Raw genomic sequence first — 18,275 nt, 5'->3', positions numbered from 1 at the left:
AATGTATTTATATTACATGTAAACTGTAATATTAACTGCATTTATATGATATGAGCGGAGAAGGCAATGGCACCCCACTCCAGTACTCTTGCATGGAAAATCCCATGGGCGGAGGAGCCTGGTAGGCAGAGAGTCGGACACAACTGAGAGACTTCACTTTCACTTTTCACTTTCATGCGCTGGAAAAGGAAATGGCAACCCACTCCATTGTTCTTGAGTGGAGAATCCCAGGGACGGGGGAGCCTGGTGGGCTGCCGTCTATGGGGTCGCACAGAGTCGGACACGACTGAAGCTACTTAGCAGCAGCAGCAGCATATGATATGAGAAATATAATCAGTAGTAGTTCAATTGGTTGATAATGTTTATTTGTTTGTATTTTTTTTATTGCCTCTTTCAAGACAGTCACACCTGCTATATGGAACAGGAAAATCACACACAGTTTTCAGGATTTCTTCTCCTTGGACTGTCAGGTGAGGCAGAGTTGCAGCCTCTCCTCTTTGGGCTTTTCCTCTCCATGTACCTGATGACTATTGCTGGAAACCTGCTCATCATTCTGACCACCATCTACGACTCCCACCTCCACACACCCATGTACTTCTTCCTCTCCAATTTGTCTTTTTCAGACATCTGTTTCACCTCTACCACCATCCCAAAGATGCTGCTGAACCTCTACATCCAGAACAAAGGCATCACCTATGAAGGCTGCCTCACTCAGCTGTATTTTTTCATCCTTTTTGCAGAACTGGACATTTTCCTCCTCTCTGCGATGGCCTATGACCGGTTCGTAGCCATCTGCCATCCACTGCGCTACACAATCAAGATGAACCCCCAGCTCTGTGGCTGGCTGTTGCTGGCATCTTGGATATTGAGTGTCCTGGACTCTCTGCTACGCGGTTTGCTGGTGTTGCGGCTGTCCTTTTGTACTGACTTGGAGATCCCCCATTTCTTCTGTGAAATCAATCAGGTTATCCAACTTGCCTGTTCTGACAATCTTCTCAGTGTCATAGAGATGTATTTTGCCACTGTGCTCATGGGCATTATTCCCCTCTCTGGCATTGTTGTTTCTTATTCTCGGATTATCTCCTCCATACTGAGGATTACATCAGCAAGGGGGAAGTTTAAGGCATTTTCCACCTGTGGGTCTCATCTTTCAGTCGTTTGCTTGTTTTATGGCACAGGTCTTGGGGTGTACCTCAGTTCTGCCACTACCCAAAATTCCAGAACCAGCGCAATAGCCTCTGTGATGTACACTGTGGTCACGCCAAAGCTGAATCCATTTATTTACTCTCTGAGGAACAAGGACATAAAAGGGGCTCTGAAAAGTCTTGTCAGCACTCTCATTTTCAATGAGTGACAGGAGTGTTTACCTTGGGGCTGGAGAAGTTCCCATAAGTAGCCAAGAACAAGATGGGCATCCAAAGAGACTGATATTTTTGCTTTCTTCAGATGTTTTTTTTTTTTTTGCCTTTTTCTTTACCTCATGTCCCTTAAATCAATGATACCACGTTTTGTTTATTTTCTAACATTGCTTTTTTTTTTTAACATTGCTTTGATGTATTGATATTTCTTTCTTCATGGTTTCTCAACTTTTTCAATATTTCAGGTTTTCCCTTTCCAACCTAAATCACAATATCCTGATGCCCTGAAAAAAATGCTGCCTTTGAAATGAAAGCAGCAAAAAACATTACAACAGAAAAATTTTTTATTCTTTCAGGAATATGAGAAAAATTTCGGAGTAAATATACACAGACTCTCAAGGGTAGTACTTTTGCTGAATAAGTCACGGTAAAGTTCAGCCACACAAACAGATGAACTGACATTGTAAATGCAGAAAATTCAGGATATATAGTCAGAAGGAAACTCCGGAAATTGTTTTAAAAATCTACTTTATTTTCTAAAACTTTGATAACTTTAGTTTTAAGTAAATGTTAGTATGTAAGGCATAATATTATCACCCAAATGTTACTTATGGTTTCCCATTATTCTCTGACTCTCTTTCACTTCTCAAGTTTTATTCCAATATTAGTTTTACAAGGTCTAACATAAAAGTATAAGAGTTATAATCAGAAACAGCATTTTATTTAATAAAAACTATCAAGAAACTATTATCAGTAGAATTTTATAAGGAATATGAGCATAAGGATTCACTTTTTGTAATACTGCATGCCAACAAATCCCCTACTTCTATTAGATATGAAATAATACATATACTTGGTCACCAGAGTCACAGGTAGGGCTATGGTAAGAGAATTTCCACAAATCAACACTTTTACACTGTGCTACATACATCTTTGATCTTCGTTCATTTTAGCAAATATTTATTGAGCACGAATTCTGGGCTACTCTTGTTCTAAACCCTGATGATAGAGCATCTAACAAGATGATCAAGGTATGTGTTCTCAAGGAGCTCACCTTCTAGGGAGAGGAAACACACAGCAAGTAAACAGATTTTAAAACTTAGCATAATTTCAATCAGAATTAAGTGCTATGAGGAAAATCTCACAGAAGGATGAGCGAGAAAGTGAAAGGGCTCTACCACACACAGAGTGGTAAAGGATTATTTCTTACGCTCTTTGTCCTTCTTTATACTGGTACACACCTGACTCTGCAAGGTTCCAGAGGAGGCCTTCATTTTATAAAATGCTAGGATTTCTTCTTCCAATTGTCTCCTCTCCTCTTCAAGTCTCGTTGTCTCCTCTTGTTGCATCTTCTTAAGATGTTCAAACTTGTCCTGTAGCTGTAAAACAAACCCGAAGTTGTGACTTAAAGCAGCCTATGGGGGCACATCCTCAGGAACATGTTTCTTTTCCTTCTGATTATCAAACCTACCCTAATCATTAGAATAGCACTTGATCTTAATAGTAGTCTCAATAAGTATCTCTGCTGGAGTCATATCGCTGGTAAATACATTTTCAGACCCGAGGGCAAATGAGCATCTACATACAAGGGCAAGAAGAATGATTGGAAAGGCTGGGGATGTGAGACTGTGGTATTTATAAATGATAGCAAAATCACCGAGAAAACTTTTTACTTAAATATGCTATATGTATACATATACATACATACAATGGAACATTACCCATTTAAAAAAAAAGAGAGAGACCTTGCCCTTTGAGACAACATGAAAGGACCTGGAGGGTATTATGCTAAGTAAAATAAGTCAGAGGTAGATAATAGACAAGAAAGAGAAGGATAAATACCACATGATTTCACTTATACAGAGAATCTAAAGAAAACAATTCAAATGAATAAACATAACGAAACAGAAACACTCATAGATACAGAGAACAAACTGGTGGTTGCCAGAGGAGAGGGATGAATGAAATAGGTGAAGAAGATTAAAGGATACAAACTTCCAGTTATAAAATAATAAGTCATGGGGATGTAATGTATGGCATACAGAATATAGTGAATAATACTGTAATAACTTTCTCTGCTGACAAATGGTGCATGCGTGCATGCTAAGTCGCTTCAGTCATGTCTGATTCTGTGTAACCCTCTGAACTATAGCCCACCAGGCTCCTCTGTCCATGGGATTCTCCAGGCAAGAATATTGAGTGGGATGCCATGCCCTCCTCATTGACAGATGGTATTTAATATATAAAAATATTGACTCAATGTTGTATACCCGAAACTGATATAATATTGTAAGTCAATTTATACTTCAATTTAAAAAAATTCAAAAAAGCTGATTTTCCAAATGCTCTAGGAAAAATAAGATTACAGGCAATCATTTTTATAAAGGCTGCATCCAAAACTTACATGGTAAATAGCTACTTTTTGAAGAATAGAAAGTATCCTTCAACAAAATCATCTATACTCTTGAGATGAAAACCCTCAATTTAATAGGACACCTAAACTTGAATATGGATTATATCAAACTAGCAGGACTTGCCTCTTTTTCAGCTTCTTTAAATGCTGTTTCTTTCTCCTTTACTCGCTGCATAAACCTCTGTTTCAGCTCTTCTTCTTCCCTCTGACATTGCTCCAAGAGCTCCTGCCTTTTGGCTTCATAGATCTCTTGAAAACTAAAAAGAGATGTGTGTGCTCTTATATTAAAATGTTAATATAAATAAACATATAAAAATATATATCATATATTAATAATATGTAACATTGTATGGAAAAACCCAAATGAACTTTTTGGCCAACCCAATATAAACAACTCCTATAACTTGAAAACAAAATACCAAACAACCCAAATGAAATACAAGCAGAAGACCTAAATAAACATTTCTCCAAAAAAGATATACAGATAGCCATTAGGCACATGGAAAGATGCTCAGCATTTGGTGGCTCAGACGGTAAAGCGTCTGTCTACAATGCGGGAGACCTGGGTTCGATCCCTGGGTCAGGAAGATCCGCTGGAGAAGGAAATGGCAATTCACTTCAGTGCTATTGCCTGGAAAATCCCATGGACAGAGGAGCCTGATAGGTTAGTCCATGGGGTCGCAGAGTCGAACACAACTGAGCAACTTCACTTTCACTTTCATTTCTAATTATTAGAGAAATGCAAATCAAAACTATAATGGGGTGCCACCTCACATCAGTCAGAAAGGCCATTATGAAAAAATCTACAAATAACAAATGCTGGAGAGGGTGTGAGAAAAAAAAAAAAAAACAACCAAAACTTCACTGCTGGTGGAAATGTAAAGTGGAAGAGCCACTATGGAAAACAGTAAAGACACTCCCCCTAAAAACTGAAAATAGTGTTGCTATATGATCCAGCAATCCCATTCTTGGGCATATGCCAGAACAAAACTATAATTTAAAAAGATACCTGGACCCCTGTGCTCATAGCAGCACTTTTCACAACAGCCAAGACACCGGAACAGATCTGAGTTCTACAGGAACCAAGGCTCCTACCCAGGTGGAGGATGATAACTTCAGGCTGAGCACAAGCACATGGACCCCAGACTGGCTGTAACCAGAAGGCTGATGATTGAACACCATCTTGTTACCTCACGACCAACCAATAAGGGGAGAGTACACACCCTACAGTCCTCCCTCCCAAATTTTGCCTATAAAAAATTTTCTCTTTGGGATTGACATGGAGGGTTTCAGCACAAGTACATATTGTGTGTGCTTAATTGCTCAGTCATGTCTGTCCATGAGACTCTCCAGGCAAGAATAATGAAGTGGGTTGCCATGCCCTCCTCCAGGGACATGTACATATTGGAGGCATATAAATGAGCCCTTGCATTATGTTGCTCCTACTAACCCTCCACTGAGGTCTGAAGATAATGAAAAACCACAAGATTCAGTTGCCCCAGAACATGAGAAGCAGAGCTATTCTCATTCCAAAATAATCACATCTCACGGTTGTAGGGGATTTCCAAGTCACCTATCATCTTGTTCAAGAGAAATCTCCACTCACCTAACTGGCTGGTTATTTGGACCCATATCAGTAAATCCCATTATGTGAAGTCTGTTGCGCCTGTAACGTTCATAGTGCCAAGTGTGAGTCTGTTCTTTCAAGTCTTCCATATTTGTACAAAGAAGGGTATCCCGGAGCTTAACAAAGTCACAGTGGTTTTCATTTTCCACTAGGCAGAAAAATAATAAAGTCACAAAGCTTATTATCAATCCTCATCACTCAATAAGTATTCTTGAATGAGCTTAGAGCATTCTGAATAATAGCTATAAATATTTTAACCATGTAACTATGATTATATGGTACATGTCAATTATAGGTATAGTTTACTTATAGACCAGGAAATTTGCTTTAAACTTATTAGCCAGAGACTAAATAGGAAACAGTGAAATAATATGTTACATTATATTAGCATATAGCATCAGTTCAGTTCAGTCGCTCAGTTGTGTCTGACTCTTTGGGACCCCATGGATTGCAGCATACCAGGCCTCTCTGTCCTTCACCATCTCCCGGAACTTGCTCAAACTCATGTCCATTGAATTGGTGATGCCATACAACCATCTCATCCTCTGTTGTCCCCTGTCCTCCTGCTTTCAATCTTTCCCAACATCAGGGTCTTTTCCAATGAGGAAAATACTCTTCTCAATGAGTTGGCTCTTCTCATCACGTAGCCAAAATATTGGAGCTTCAGCTTCAGCATTAGTCCTTCCAATGAATATTCAGGACTGATTTCCTTTAGAATTAACTGATTTGATCTCCTTGTAGTCCAAGGAACTCTCGAGAGTCCTCTCCAACACCACAATTTGAAAGCATCAATTCTCTGGCACTCAGTCTTCTTTATGGCCCAACTCTCACATCCATACATGACTAATGGAATGTATGGAATGTATACATAGCTTTGACTATATGGACTTTTGTTAGCAAAGTGATATCTCTGCTTTTTAATATGCTGTCTAGGTTGGTCATAGCTTTTCTTCCAAGGAGCAAGAGTCTTTTAATTTTGTGGTTTTGAAACTTATACAGCATGCTGCTGCTAAGTCACTTCAGTCGTGTCTGACTCTGTGCGACCCCATAGACTGCAGCCCACCAGGCTCCCCTGTCCCTGGGATTCTCCAGGCAAGAACACTGGAGTGGGTTGCCATTTCCTTCTCCAATGCATGAAAGTGAAAAGTGAAAGTGAAGTTGCTCAGTCGTGTCCGACTCCTAGGGACCCCATGGACTGCAGCCCACCAGAATCCTCCGTCCATGGGATTTTCCAGATAAGAGTACTGGAGTGGGTTGCCATTGCCTTCTCCTTATATAACATAAGTTTTCTTTAATAATTTAGTATTTTTCAAATGAACTGATGAACTGATGCTATATACTAATATAATGTAACATATTATTTCACTGTTTCCTATTTAGTCTCTGGTTAACAAACTTAAAGCAAATTTCCTGGTCTATAAATAAACTATAAATGATCTTCTTTTAAAGAAGATAATTTCACAAACTAAGTAATTTAATTAAATCCTGCTAACTTAAAGGCCTTAACAATTGTACATAATGTAGTTATTAAATCATATTTATATACCATATGTATGAGAATGAATTAGTCACTTTTCAAAATCACTCAATAAATTCACATGGCTCTCTCCTGTGCCTGTCATATCCAAAAGACTGATCACAATATTTTGGGTATTGGGTATGATATTATAACCAAATATAATATTCATTAAAATATGTTGTCTTTATGTACATTTAATAAATTGAAAAATTTATAATACATTAATTGAAAATAACATTTGGAACATTATCTCTACAGATAGAGATAATCCAGTCCTCAATAATTAGTATCACAAGTATATGAATCAGAGAATAAGTGACTGTTATGACAATATTCTAATTTATCATGATGCTAGATAACTAATATAAATGTCTGCTACTGCTGCTAAGTCACTTCAGTCATATCCAACTCTGTGTGACCCCATAGACAGCAGCCCACCAGGCTCCCCCGTCCCTGGGATTCTCCAGGCAAGAACACTGGAGTGGGTTGCCATTTCCTTCTCCAATGCATGAAAGTGAAAAGTGAAAGTGAAGTCGCTCAGTCATGTCTGACCTTCAGCGACTCCATGGACTGCAGCCTTCCAGGCTCCTCCGTCCATGAGATTTTCCAGGCGAGAGTACTGGAGTGGGGTGCCATTGCCTTCTCTGAATATAAATGTCTAGGTATAATTTATCCAAAAATAAATTATATTACTTTATTTTTGAAATAGTTTACCATCCCTTTTACTAGTAACCACTTAAAAGTGCTTTATAAATTGGGTAACAATTAACTTTTATAACATGTTTCAAGTACCAATATTTATGCTTCCATATTGTTCAAAGTTCTTTTGTTCAAAGAACTTTTCAGCATTCTGAATATGATGGTTTAGTACCACAGAGATAATCTGCATATGGCAGACTGAGGTAAATGAGAAGGTTCTGCTCAGTTTCTGAATTAAAAATCCCCATGAGAATAAATTATAGTCAAAATAATCACTATCTCAAATGAAACAGAATCTGTGCTCCTTATCAGTAACTGTTAATTTGCTGTTTATGAGAGTTACCAATATTGATTCAAGTTAAAATATTTTGTTTTATATATTTATAGTTATATTTTACATAATTTTATAATTATATGTATTTAAGCATAATCACTCCAGAGCAAGCCTTCTCATGGAGGTTTGCTATGCTTACCTTGTAAAATTCCCCAGGGGTACTGACGTCCTCTGACTGTCCTTTTTCCAACTTTCACTTCATCCGTACTTCCTACTACAGCAAAAGGTAAGAGGCTCTAGAAAGTAAAAATGAATTTCATCATATTTTCTTATACCAATATGACTTACTCTGTTACTCTTATTTCTGTTATGGAAATAACAGAGACAAGAATACATAATAAGTTTATTCAAACAAGTGATTTATCCTGCCTCAGATTTTATGACTTAGCATTAAATACATGCAGATTAATTTCTACAAGCATTTGTGTGAGATCCCACTTCTATTTAACATAATATTAGAAGTCTAAGCCACAGCAGTCAGACAACAAAAATAAATAAAAGGTATCCAAGTTGGAAGGGAAAAAGTAAAACTGTCAGTATTTGCAGATGATATGATACTATATACAGAAAACTTTAAGTTTCTACCAAAAAATCACTAAAAATGAAAAATGAATTCAATAAAGTTGAAGAATAAAGGTTAACACACAAATTTCTACATGTTGTTTTTCTATTTACTAATAACGAACTATCAATAACAGAAATCAAGAAAACAATCAATTTAAAATTGCATCAAAATGAATAAAATACCTAGAATTTGGCTTAAAAGACAAGATGAAAGACCAATATTCTGAAAAATATCAGACACTGATGAAGGATATGAAGATGACACAGATTAGTGAAAAAACATACCATGTTCATGGATTGGAAGAATTAATAAAGTTAAAATGTTCATACTATTCAGAGTAATCTACAGATTTAATGTAATCCCTATCAAAATACACATGACATTTTCCACAAAACTAATGGAATTGTTACATAATACATAATAAAATTGTATGGTATTGCAAAAGAGCTCAGATAGCCAAAGCAATCTTGAGGAAAAAAGAATAAAACTGTAAGTATCACACTTTTTAACTTCAGACTATACTGTAAAACTACAGTATCAACATAGTATGGTACTAGCACAAAGAGACACACAGATCAGTGGAACAGAACAGAGAACCCAGAAGTAAAGTTACACACACATGGCCAATTAATCTACGACAACAGAGGGGGAAATATACGATGGGAAAAGACAGTCTCTCTTCAATAAGTGGTGCTGGGATAACTACATGATAACTACCCAGTTAATATGTAAAGGAATGAAGTTTGAATTTTTCTCATAAGATATACAAAGATAAATACAAAATGAGTTAAAGACCTAAATGTAAGACCAGAAACCATGAAACTCCTAAAAGGAAACACTAGGCAGAGCACTGACATAAGTGGTCACAATAGTTTTTAGATCTTTCTTCTCAGACAAAAGATACAAAAGCAAAACTAAACAAATGGGACCTAATTTAACTCAAAACCTTTTGCACAGTAAAAGAAACTGTCAAAAAATGAAAAGTCAGCCTACGGAATGGAAGAAAATATTTGGAAATGACATATCTAATTAGGAGTTACTACCTAAAATATATGAACAGCTCATACAACTCAATATCAAAGCAAACAACCCATTTTTAAGAAGGGGCAGGTCTTCCCTGGTGGTCCAGTGGTAAAGAATCTTCCTGCCAATGCAAGGGATAGGGTTGACTCCTGGTCAAGGAAGACCCCACATGCCACGGAGCAACAAAGCCCCTTGTGCCACAACTACTGAAGCACCTCGAGCTCACGTGCTGCAACAGGAAGATCCAGCACGGCCACCAGAGAAATATATACATAAATTTGTTTTTTTTAATCACAATGCAGCTTTTCAGGAAAGGCTACTGTTTTGCGCTTTGGCACTAGCATTTCATTTGGGATTTCAAATAACTTGATTTGAGGAGAGAAGAGCCTCACCTGACTTCTTTGAGATTAACACAATGCTTTGGGGTCCTTTGGCAGGGAGATTAGTAAAATGAGTAATGCATTATTTAGAAGATAAGCCTGGGCAATTATGAGATGTATATGCACAATATTTAACCCAGGAATTGCACCTTAAAAACAAGCAGAGAAATAGTGTTCTGTTGCCCAAGTGCCTTTCGAAATGTATAGGGAATTCCAGAGACACTTGGGTGCAGGCAGGTCTGGGGACAGTATAACAGTGACCTAGAAGACCCAAGAGACCTGTTCAGGTTTCCTATCAGGTGAAAACTTGATGTAATGACACTAATATTGGCTTCTTTACCATTCTCAAGTAAAAGGAGAAAGCAGCTGCCCATAACAATCTACATGTCTTGATAAAGAAATCCATGTCAGTACTCATGAACTATAATAAAGATGACTATACACACACACACACACACAAACCACAGTGTAATAGCAACTCATATCCATTAAGATAAGCTATCATTTAAAAAAGAATAGAAAATAACAAGTGTTGGTATGAATGTGGATAAACTGGAAACCTTGTGCACTTTTTGTGGGAATGCAAAAATAAGTGAAGCCACTATGGAAAAAAGTATGGCGGTTCCTCAAGAAATTAAACCTACAATTATCATACAAGCCAGCAATTCCACTTCTTGGCACAGACAAGAATTGGCCCAAGGGAATTGAAAGCAGAGACTCAGAGAAATATTTGTACAGGTAGGAAAGGACAAATATTATATAATTCTATCTACTAGAAGTACTTTGAGTAGTCAAATTCATAAAGTTGATGGAAGGAATGACCGGGAATTATTATTTATTGCAGAGCCTCAGTTTTTCAAGATGAAAGAAGTTCTGTGGATATAGTTGGTGGCGATGATAGCAGCTATACTACGAACAGATAATGCCACTCAACTGTGAACTTCGAAAAGATTTAGATTGGGGACTTCCCTGGCATTCCAGTGGTTAAGACTTTGCCTTCGAAAGCAGGGGTTGCAAGTTTGACCCCAGGTCATGGAGCTAAGATCCCACATGCCTCACAGCCCCAAAAACCAAAACATGAAACAGAACCGTAACAAATTCAGTAAAGACTTTTTAAATGGTCCACATCAAAAACATTAAAAACATTTTTTAATTTAAAAAAATTAAAAGTTTAAGTTGGTAAACTTCATTCGATGTATATTTTACCACAATTTTAAAACCTCTAAGAAGGAAACATAAGAAAATCTTTATTACCTTGGATTTGACAAAACAGTCTTAGATATGACATCAAAAGCACAAGTAACAACTAAAATAAATAAATTGGACTTCATCAATATTTTTTAAAAGCTCATGTTTCACAGGACACCAGAAATAAAATGAAAAAATGACTAATAGATTAGGGGGAAATAACTGCAAATCATATATCTCATAAGCAACTGGTATCTAGAATACATAAAGAGCTCTAACAACTCAATTAAAAAAAAAAAAAAGAGCTCATTTAAAAATGCACAAAGGATCTGAGTAAATTTTTCCCCTGAGAAGACATACTAACGGCCAATTAAAGCATGAAAAGACCAAATACTATATAATTCCATTCATATGATATCCAGAACACAAGAATCTGAAGAGCAAGATGTTGATTAATGGTTTCCTAGGTCTGGTGGAGAGGAAGGCTGACAGGCAGTAGGGGAGAAAAGCTAAAGAGTATGGGGTTTCTTTTTGAGATAATATTTCTATTATATAATAAACATGTTCTCAGTTTGGTTGTGGAGGTGGTTGCACACATTGTGAACAGACTAAAAATCATTAAATTGTATACTTTCATGGGTGAGTCATATGGTACGTGAACTATATCTTTCTAAAAGGATTTTTTAAAGAATAAAATGCTTCTTAAAATGATTGATTCTCAGCAAATATTTTTCAAAATCAAGAAAAAGAACCGTTTTCCCACCCTGGATTTTGGGGAAATATACCTTATTTATAGTCTCTTTGACAGATAAAAGTGACACTATATCACTAACATTGTTGTTCAGCTGCTAAGTCATGTCCGACTCTTTCCCTTCACTATCTCCTGGAGTTTGCTCAAACTCATGTCCACTGAGTCAGTGATGCCATCCAATCATCTCATCCTCTGTTGCCCCCTTCTCCTCTTGCCCTCAATCTTTCCCACCATCAGGGTGTTTTCCAATTTTTTCTGTATTGCTAATAAGGTTACTTATAAATTTTATTTTCATTCCCCCCGTCAAATAGAATTGAGATTCAATAGTTAGAGGCTTACATTCATCGAGGAGTTCATGTGAGTGCCAGTTTCATCATCTGTTTGGCACTGATATATCTGGATGCCATTACTAATCAATTCATTCATTATCTTACACTTAAATGTCTGTAAATCACTTTTAGAAATTGCATCTGCTTTGGCAATCACTGGTATAATGTTCACCTATTAAGAAAGAAAAAAAGAAAAACTCACCATTGAGAATTAATTATTAAATGTTATTTTTACAGTGAAAACCTCACAATATCTGACAACACGTTTTTGTAACCAAATAACCCCTAGCTTCATGACTTCTTCATAAAATTGCTTTCCAAAATCATCAGTATTTTTGAAGATTAAACTTTAATCAGAAATCAGGTTTAGAAGGCTCAGTTTTTTTCTCTTCTCAAATTTTCTTACACTTCCAATGCATCTGGGTTTGGTAAAATGTAAGTAGCAAAATGAAGTATGATCAATTTAATTTCTTATTCAATTGAGTATTAAATGTCAGAAGAGACTTTTCATCAACATTGTAGAACAGATCAACTTTTTCCTTCTACTTATCATTCATTTGCATCATCTAAGGCCATTAAAATAGCATTAACCCAGTTCCACCAGTGTCCTCATAAAAACGGGAAACTTGGACACACAGAGACATCACGTGTGTGTACAAACAAAAGATCATGTGAGGTGACAGTGAGAAAGTGGCCATCTACTTCCTGAACTGAGAGGTTTCAGAAAAAACAAAACTTGGTGACACTTTCTGGAACTGTAAGAAAGTAAATGTCTATTGTTTAAACCACTTTCTATTGTTAAATCACTAAGTGACATTTTGTAATGGTATCTGTAGAAAACTAACACAAATGCTTTAAAGATTAACAGAAAAAATGATATATATGTGAAGTCACTCAGTTGTGTCTGACTCTTTGTGACCCCATGGACTGTAGCCTGCTAGGCTCCTCCATCCATGGAATTTTCCAGGCAAGGATACTAGAGTGGGTTGTCATTTCCTGCTCCAGGGGATCTTCCCAACCCAGGAATCGAAGCTGGTCTTCCGCACTGAAGGCAGACTCTTTACCATCTGAGCCACTGGGGAAGTCAAGTTCTTGTGTGCAAATGCTTTCGAGATCTGCACTGTTTCTTAGGTTCAGTAGTTGTGGCACACGGGCTTAGTTACCCCATGGCATATGGGATCATCCCGGACTAGAAATCAAATCCATGTCCTCTGCACCCACAGATGGATTCTTAACTACTGGACCACTAGGGAAGTTCAAGATTTGTATTGTTTCAAAATAAGTATCAAATCTTGATAGGCTGATGGATTTACCAAACGCACCTTGCTGTCAATGTTCTTCATGGTTAATATATCAAGAGACTTCAGAGAATGTCCTGTAGGTGAAATGAAGTAAAGGCACACATGGACACGGGAATCATGGTAGTCACCTAAGGAACGTTTAATTTTCAATTCTTCTTGAAGATAGGACTCAAACTGAGCATCTAGGTAGTCAACAATTGGCTGGTAGCTGGAAGAAAAAAAGATTATTCAAACATTTAACATAACAGATTACTATCATCTGACATCTGTGATTTTATCATTTACTATATAGTGAATATGTGCACTCACTAGCTTGCCCCAGCAATTAAAATGTTCATAACATGTCCTTACAAAGATAACAATTATAAACCAATAAGAAGGCCCATTATTGGACTTGACTGGTGGTACAGTGGTGAAGAATCTGCTTACCAATGCGGGAGACACGGGTCAGATTCCTGATCAAGGGAGATTCCACACGCTGAGGGTCAGCTAACCTTGTGCACTGGTGAGCCCACACTCTAAGGCCAGGGTTCTGCAACTATTGAGTCCGAGTGTTGTGACTACTGAGCCCACATGCCTAGAGCCCATGCTCCACCACAAGAGAAGCCACCACCACAAGAAGCCTGTGACCCACAAGGAAGAGTAACCCCCACTTGTCATAACTAGTGAAAGCCCATGAGCAGCAAGGAAGATACTGCACAGTCAAAAATGAATAATTTTTGTAAGGACCCACTATTTACAGAAAAGGCAAAATGCTCTCTCAGTTCAATGCAGTCCCAATTAGAATCCAAGTGTTTTGTATGTATACATATATATAAGTGCAAAGAACCAAGAATGCTCAAGACATACTGGAAAAAAAAATGAAGAAGATATATTCTTCCTATATTAGGACTTACTGTGAAGCTAAACTAATTACTACAGCATGGTATCAGCACAAAGATAAACTGACTAAAGCACAAGATAATTTTTGGATGTGATAAAACTGTTCAAGGTCCCAGCTGAGGTGGTGGGTATACAGCTCAATGCATTCTTAAGTGTAAGTCAGACACTATAAAACTCTCAGAGGAAAACATAGGCAGAACACTCTTTGACAGAAATTGCAGCAAGATCTTTTTAGACCCACCAACTAAAGTAATGAAAATAAACAAAGAGGACCTAATTAAACTTTAAAACTTTTGCACACCGAAGGAAACCATAAACAAGACAAAAAAATACAACTCTCAGAATGGGAGAAAATATTTGCAAATGAAGCATCTGACAAGGGGTCAATCTCCAAAATATGCAAACAGCTCATGTAGCTCAATATCAAAACAACAAAGAACCCAATCAAAAAATGGGTAGAAGAACTAAGTAAACATTTCTCCAAAGAATACATACAGATGATCAAAAACACATGAAAAGATGCTCAGCATCACTAATTATTAGAGAAATGCAAATCAATGAGGTATCACCTTACACCGGACAGAATGGCCATCATTTAAAAATCTACAAGCAATGAATTCTGGATAGGGTGTGGAAAAAAGGGAATCCCCTTATACTGTTGGAGGGAATGTAAATTGATACAGCCAGTATGGAGAATAGTATGGAGGTTGCTTTAAAAATCTAAAAATAGAACTACCATATGACCCAACAATCCCACTCCTGGGCATATACCCAGAGAAAACCATAATTCCAAAAGATACACGCACCCCAGTGTTCACTGCAGCACTATATACAATAGCCAAGACATGGAAGCCACCTAAATGTTCATCAACAGAGGAATGGGCAAAGATGTGCCATATATATATATATATAATGGAACATTACTCAGCCATAAAAAGAAACAAATTGTGCCATTTGCAGAGGAGTCGATGGACCTAGAGACTGTCATACAGTGAAGTAAGTCAGAAAGAGAAAAACAAATATTGTGTATTAACACATATATTTGGAATCTAGAAAAATGGTACAGATGAATTTATTTGCAAATCAGAAATAGAGACACAGACGTAGGGAACAAATATATGGACACCAAGGGGGGAAATGGAGGGGTGGGATGAACTGGGAGATTGAGATGGACATATATACACTACTATATATAAAATGGATAACTAATGAGAATCTACTGTCTAGCACAGGGAACCCTCTTCAGTGCTCTGTGGTGACCTAAATAGGAAGGAAATCCAGAAAAGAGGGGGTGTATGTATGCGCTGGAGTAGGAAACGGCAACCCACTCCAGTATTCTTGCCTGGAAAATTCCATGAACAGAGGAACCTGGTGGGCTGCAGTCCATGGGTCGGAAAGAGTCAGACATGACTGAGCAAATGAGCACACAGCACATGGATGTGTATGGCTGATTCACTTTGCTGCACAATAGACACAAAGGCATCGTCGTAAAACAGCTACACTCCAATAAAATTTCTTTTTAAAAAGTCAAGGACAAAAAGTAAATTTTGCAAGCAGCAACAGAAAAGCAACTCATCACATTATAAGGGAGCCCCCATAAGACCATGAGCCAATTTCTCAGCATAAAATTTGCAGGCTAGGAAAGAACGGAATAATATAGTCAAAGTGATAAAAAGAAAAAAACCTACCAACTGCCTTTTAGAAATGAAAGAAAAAAAAAATACTTCCCAGACAAATCAATACTGAGGAAGTTCATCACCACTCAATTTGCCTTAAAAGAAATGCCACTAAATCTACCTGAAAAGAAACGCTAAAGGGAGTTATTCAAGTTGAAGCAAGTGGATTCGTTATAGTAACACAAAAGCACACAGGAGTATAAAACTCAGTGGTAGAGGTCAATAAAGGTAAATACAGACAAATAGGGAATATTGTAACACTATAATGAAAAAAGTATGTTAATCACTTTTACCTGTAACATAGAAGTAAAAAGAAAAAAGTATAAATAAAAATCTTTTAATGGATGAATAACATAAAAATATGAAGTTTGATATCAAAAGTGAAGAACACGTAAAACTGTAAAATTGTGCAAGTGATTGAAGTTGTTATAAGCTTAAATAAACCATTTTAAAATGCTTTATATAAACCTCATGATAACCACAAAGAAAGTACCTATAAAAGATACATGAAAGAAAAAGAGAAAGGAAGAAAACACATCACTACAAAAATCAACAAAATACAAAGAAACTAAAAAGAGGAAATGAGGAACAAGGGAACTACAAGATAGAAAACTTATAGCAAAATAATAATAGTAAGTCATTCCTTGTGAATAATTACTCATATGTATTACTATATACTATAGAGTATATACTATATATAATTATTTGAAAAGAATGAAAGGTGAAAGTCACATCTGACTCTTTGAGACCCTGAATTCTCCAGGCCGGAATACTGACGTGAGTTGCCTTTCCCTTCTCCAGGGGATCTTCCCAACCCAGGAATCAAACCGAGGTCTCCTGTATTGTAGGCAGATTTTTTAACAGCTGAGCTACCAGGGAAGCCCATTTGAAAGGAAACTCCCCAATCAAAAGACAAAGAGTGGCTGAATGGATTAAAAAAAAAAATCCAACTACATGCCATCTATAATAAACCCACTTTATTATTTTTTAATTGAAGTATAGTTGATTTATAGTGTTGTTCTAATTTCCACTATACAGCAAAGTGATTCAATTTTACATATATTCTAGAAGAATATTACTTTTTAATATATGGAGAAAAAAAGCAAATTCCTTGAAATAACAATAACTTTTAAAATTAAAATAAGAAAACACCCACCTGGCTTCCTTGTTTATTTGATCACCATAGCCCACTGTTTTCACAACAGTCAATTTCAACTGAACATTGTTTTCCTGGAGTTCATATGTCTGAATTTTAAGTCCAACACTTGAGCAAAAATGTGAAGATTTTTTGTCTTTCAAATTAGTATTGAACAGTGTGTCAATCAAGGTTGATTTTCCAATTCCAGTTTCCCCTGTATGGAAACAGATACATCATAGGGGCATAAGATATCTGTGAAGTGACACCCTGTCCCCTCCCTAGAATGGTCCCAAATACTTCAAAGACTAGAATATCCTTGAAATATATATGATACTTCTGACTCCATCCATCATTAACATAATATGGAAAGATAAAATACACAAAGGTGTATCAGATTTTGAAGAGCACTGAAACACTTAGAGAAAAAATGTCGAATTAACACTGCTAAGAAAATGCAAACCAATACAAACACAAAGACATAGTCTTAAAGAAACAGCACCAGTGTTATGCCCCTTAAAATAATTTGAAATGAACAATTAAGAAATAATTCATGGGAGGGGTTTGGCACTTACCCACACAAAGAATATTAAAAACGAATCCTTGCTGAACAGATCTGTCCACCAGCTGATGAGCCAAACAATCGAAACCAAAATGGCCAAGCATATTTAAGCAACGTATATTATCTTCTTTTTGCTTAAAGAAAAAAACAATATTTTGATTAGATAGAAGATATCACTTGACAATGACTATATTAATATGTCAAAGAAATGGAAATGATTATTTGAGAAATGATATCATTTCATATGATCATTCAAATGATTAAATATCTTTTGATTATCATACTTCAGACAAAATGCAAATGAAGTAAATTTATAAGAAGAGAGATCACAACCAGAAATATAGATTTTTGTCATTATTTTTATAAATAATGACTATGTCTGTTCACACACAAATAGACTATGTTTCTAAGTTTAAAAGTAGGAAATTAAAGACATACCACAAGAAAGCCCAGTATGTTACTCTACAATAATAAATTATTTTTGTGGGAAAACAACATTGTTTCATTCTATTTCAGTTTGGTAATATATTCAG

At 36.5% G+C, this 18,275-nt stretch overlaps 2 protein-coding genes across 2 annotated transcripts; one reads left to right on the top strand and one right to left on the bottom strand.

Moving 5' to 3' along the window:
- The first annotated feature begins 415 nt into the window (after window positions 1-415).
- On the top strand, window positions 416-1,354 carry LOC138077190 (olfactory receptor 7A10-like). Its single transcript, XM_068969596.1, has one exon. It carries the CDS (start codon window positions 416-418, stop codon window positions 1,352-1,354), a length of 939 nt encoding a protein of 312 aa, XP_068825697.1.
- Window positions 1,355-2,557: 1,203 nt separating this feature from the next.
- Window positions 2,558-17,846, bottom strand: SEPTIN14 (septin 14). The gene is made up of 8 exons (XM_068969595.1): window positions 17,756-17,846; window positions 17,202-17,397; window positions 13,509-13,695; window positions 12,197-12,358; window positions 8,090-8,186; window positions 5,378-5,546; window positions 3,896-4,028; window positions 2,558-2,737 (listed from the first exon to the last, which is right to left on the bottom strand). Exons 1-8 carry the CDS (start codon window positions 17,844-17,846, stop codon window positions 2,558-2,560), a joined length of 1,215 nt encoding a protein of 404 aa, XP_068825696.1.
- Window positions 17,847-18,275: the final 429 nt, after the last annotated feature.

The sequence above is a fragment of the Capricornis sumatraensis genome, chromosome 3, assembly GCF_032405125.1.
Source record: "Capricornis sumatraensis isolate serow.1 chromosome 3, serow.2, whole genome shotgun sequence".
NCBI classification, from domain to species: Eukaryota; Metazoa; Chordata; class Mammalia; order Artiodactyla; family Bovidae; genus Capricornis; species Capricornis sumatraensis.
The sequence above is the reverse complement of the archived record's forward strand: the minus strand, read 5'-3'. Positions and strand labels throughout refer to the sequence as shown.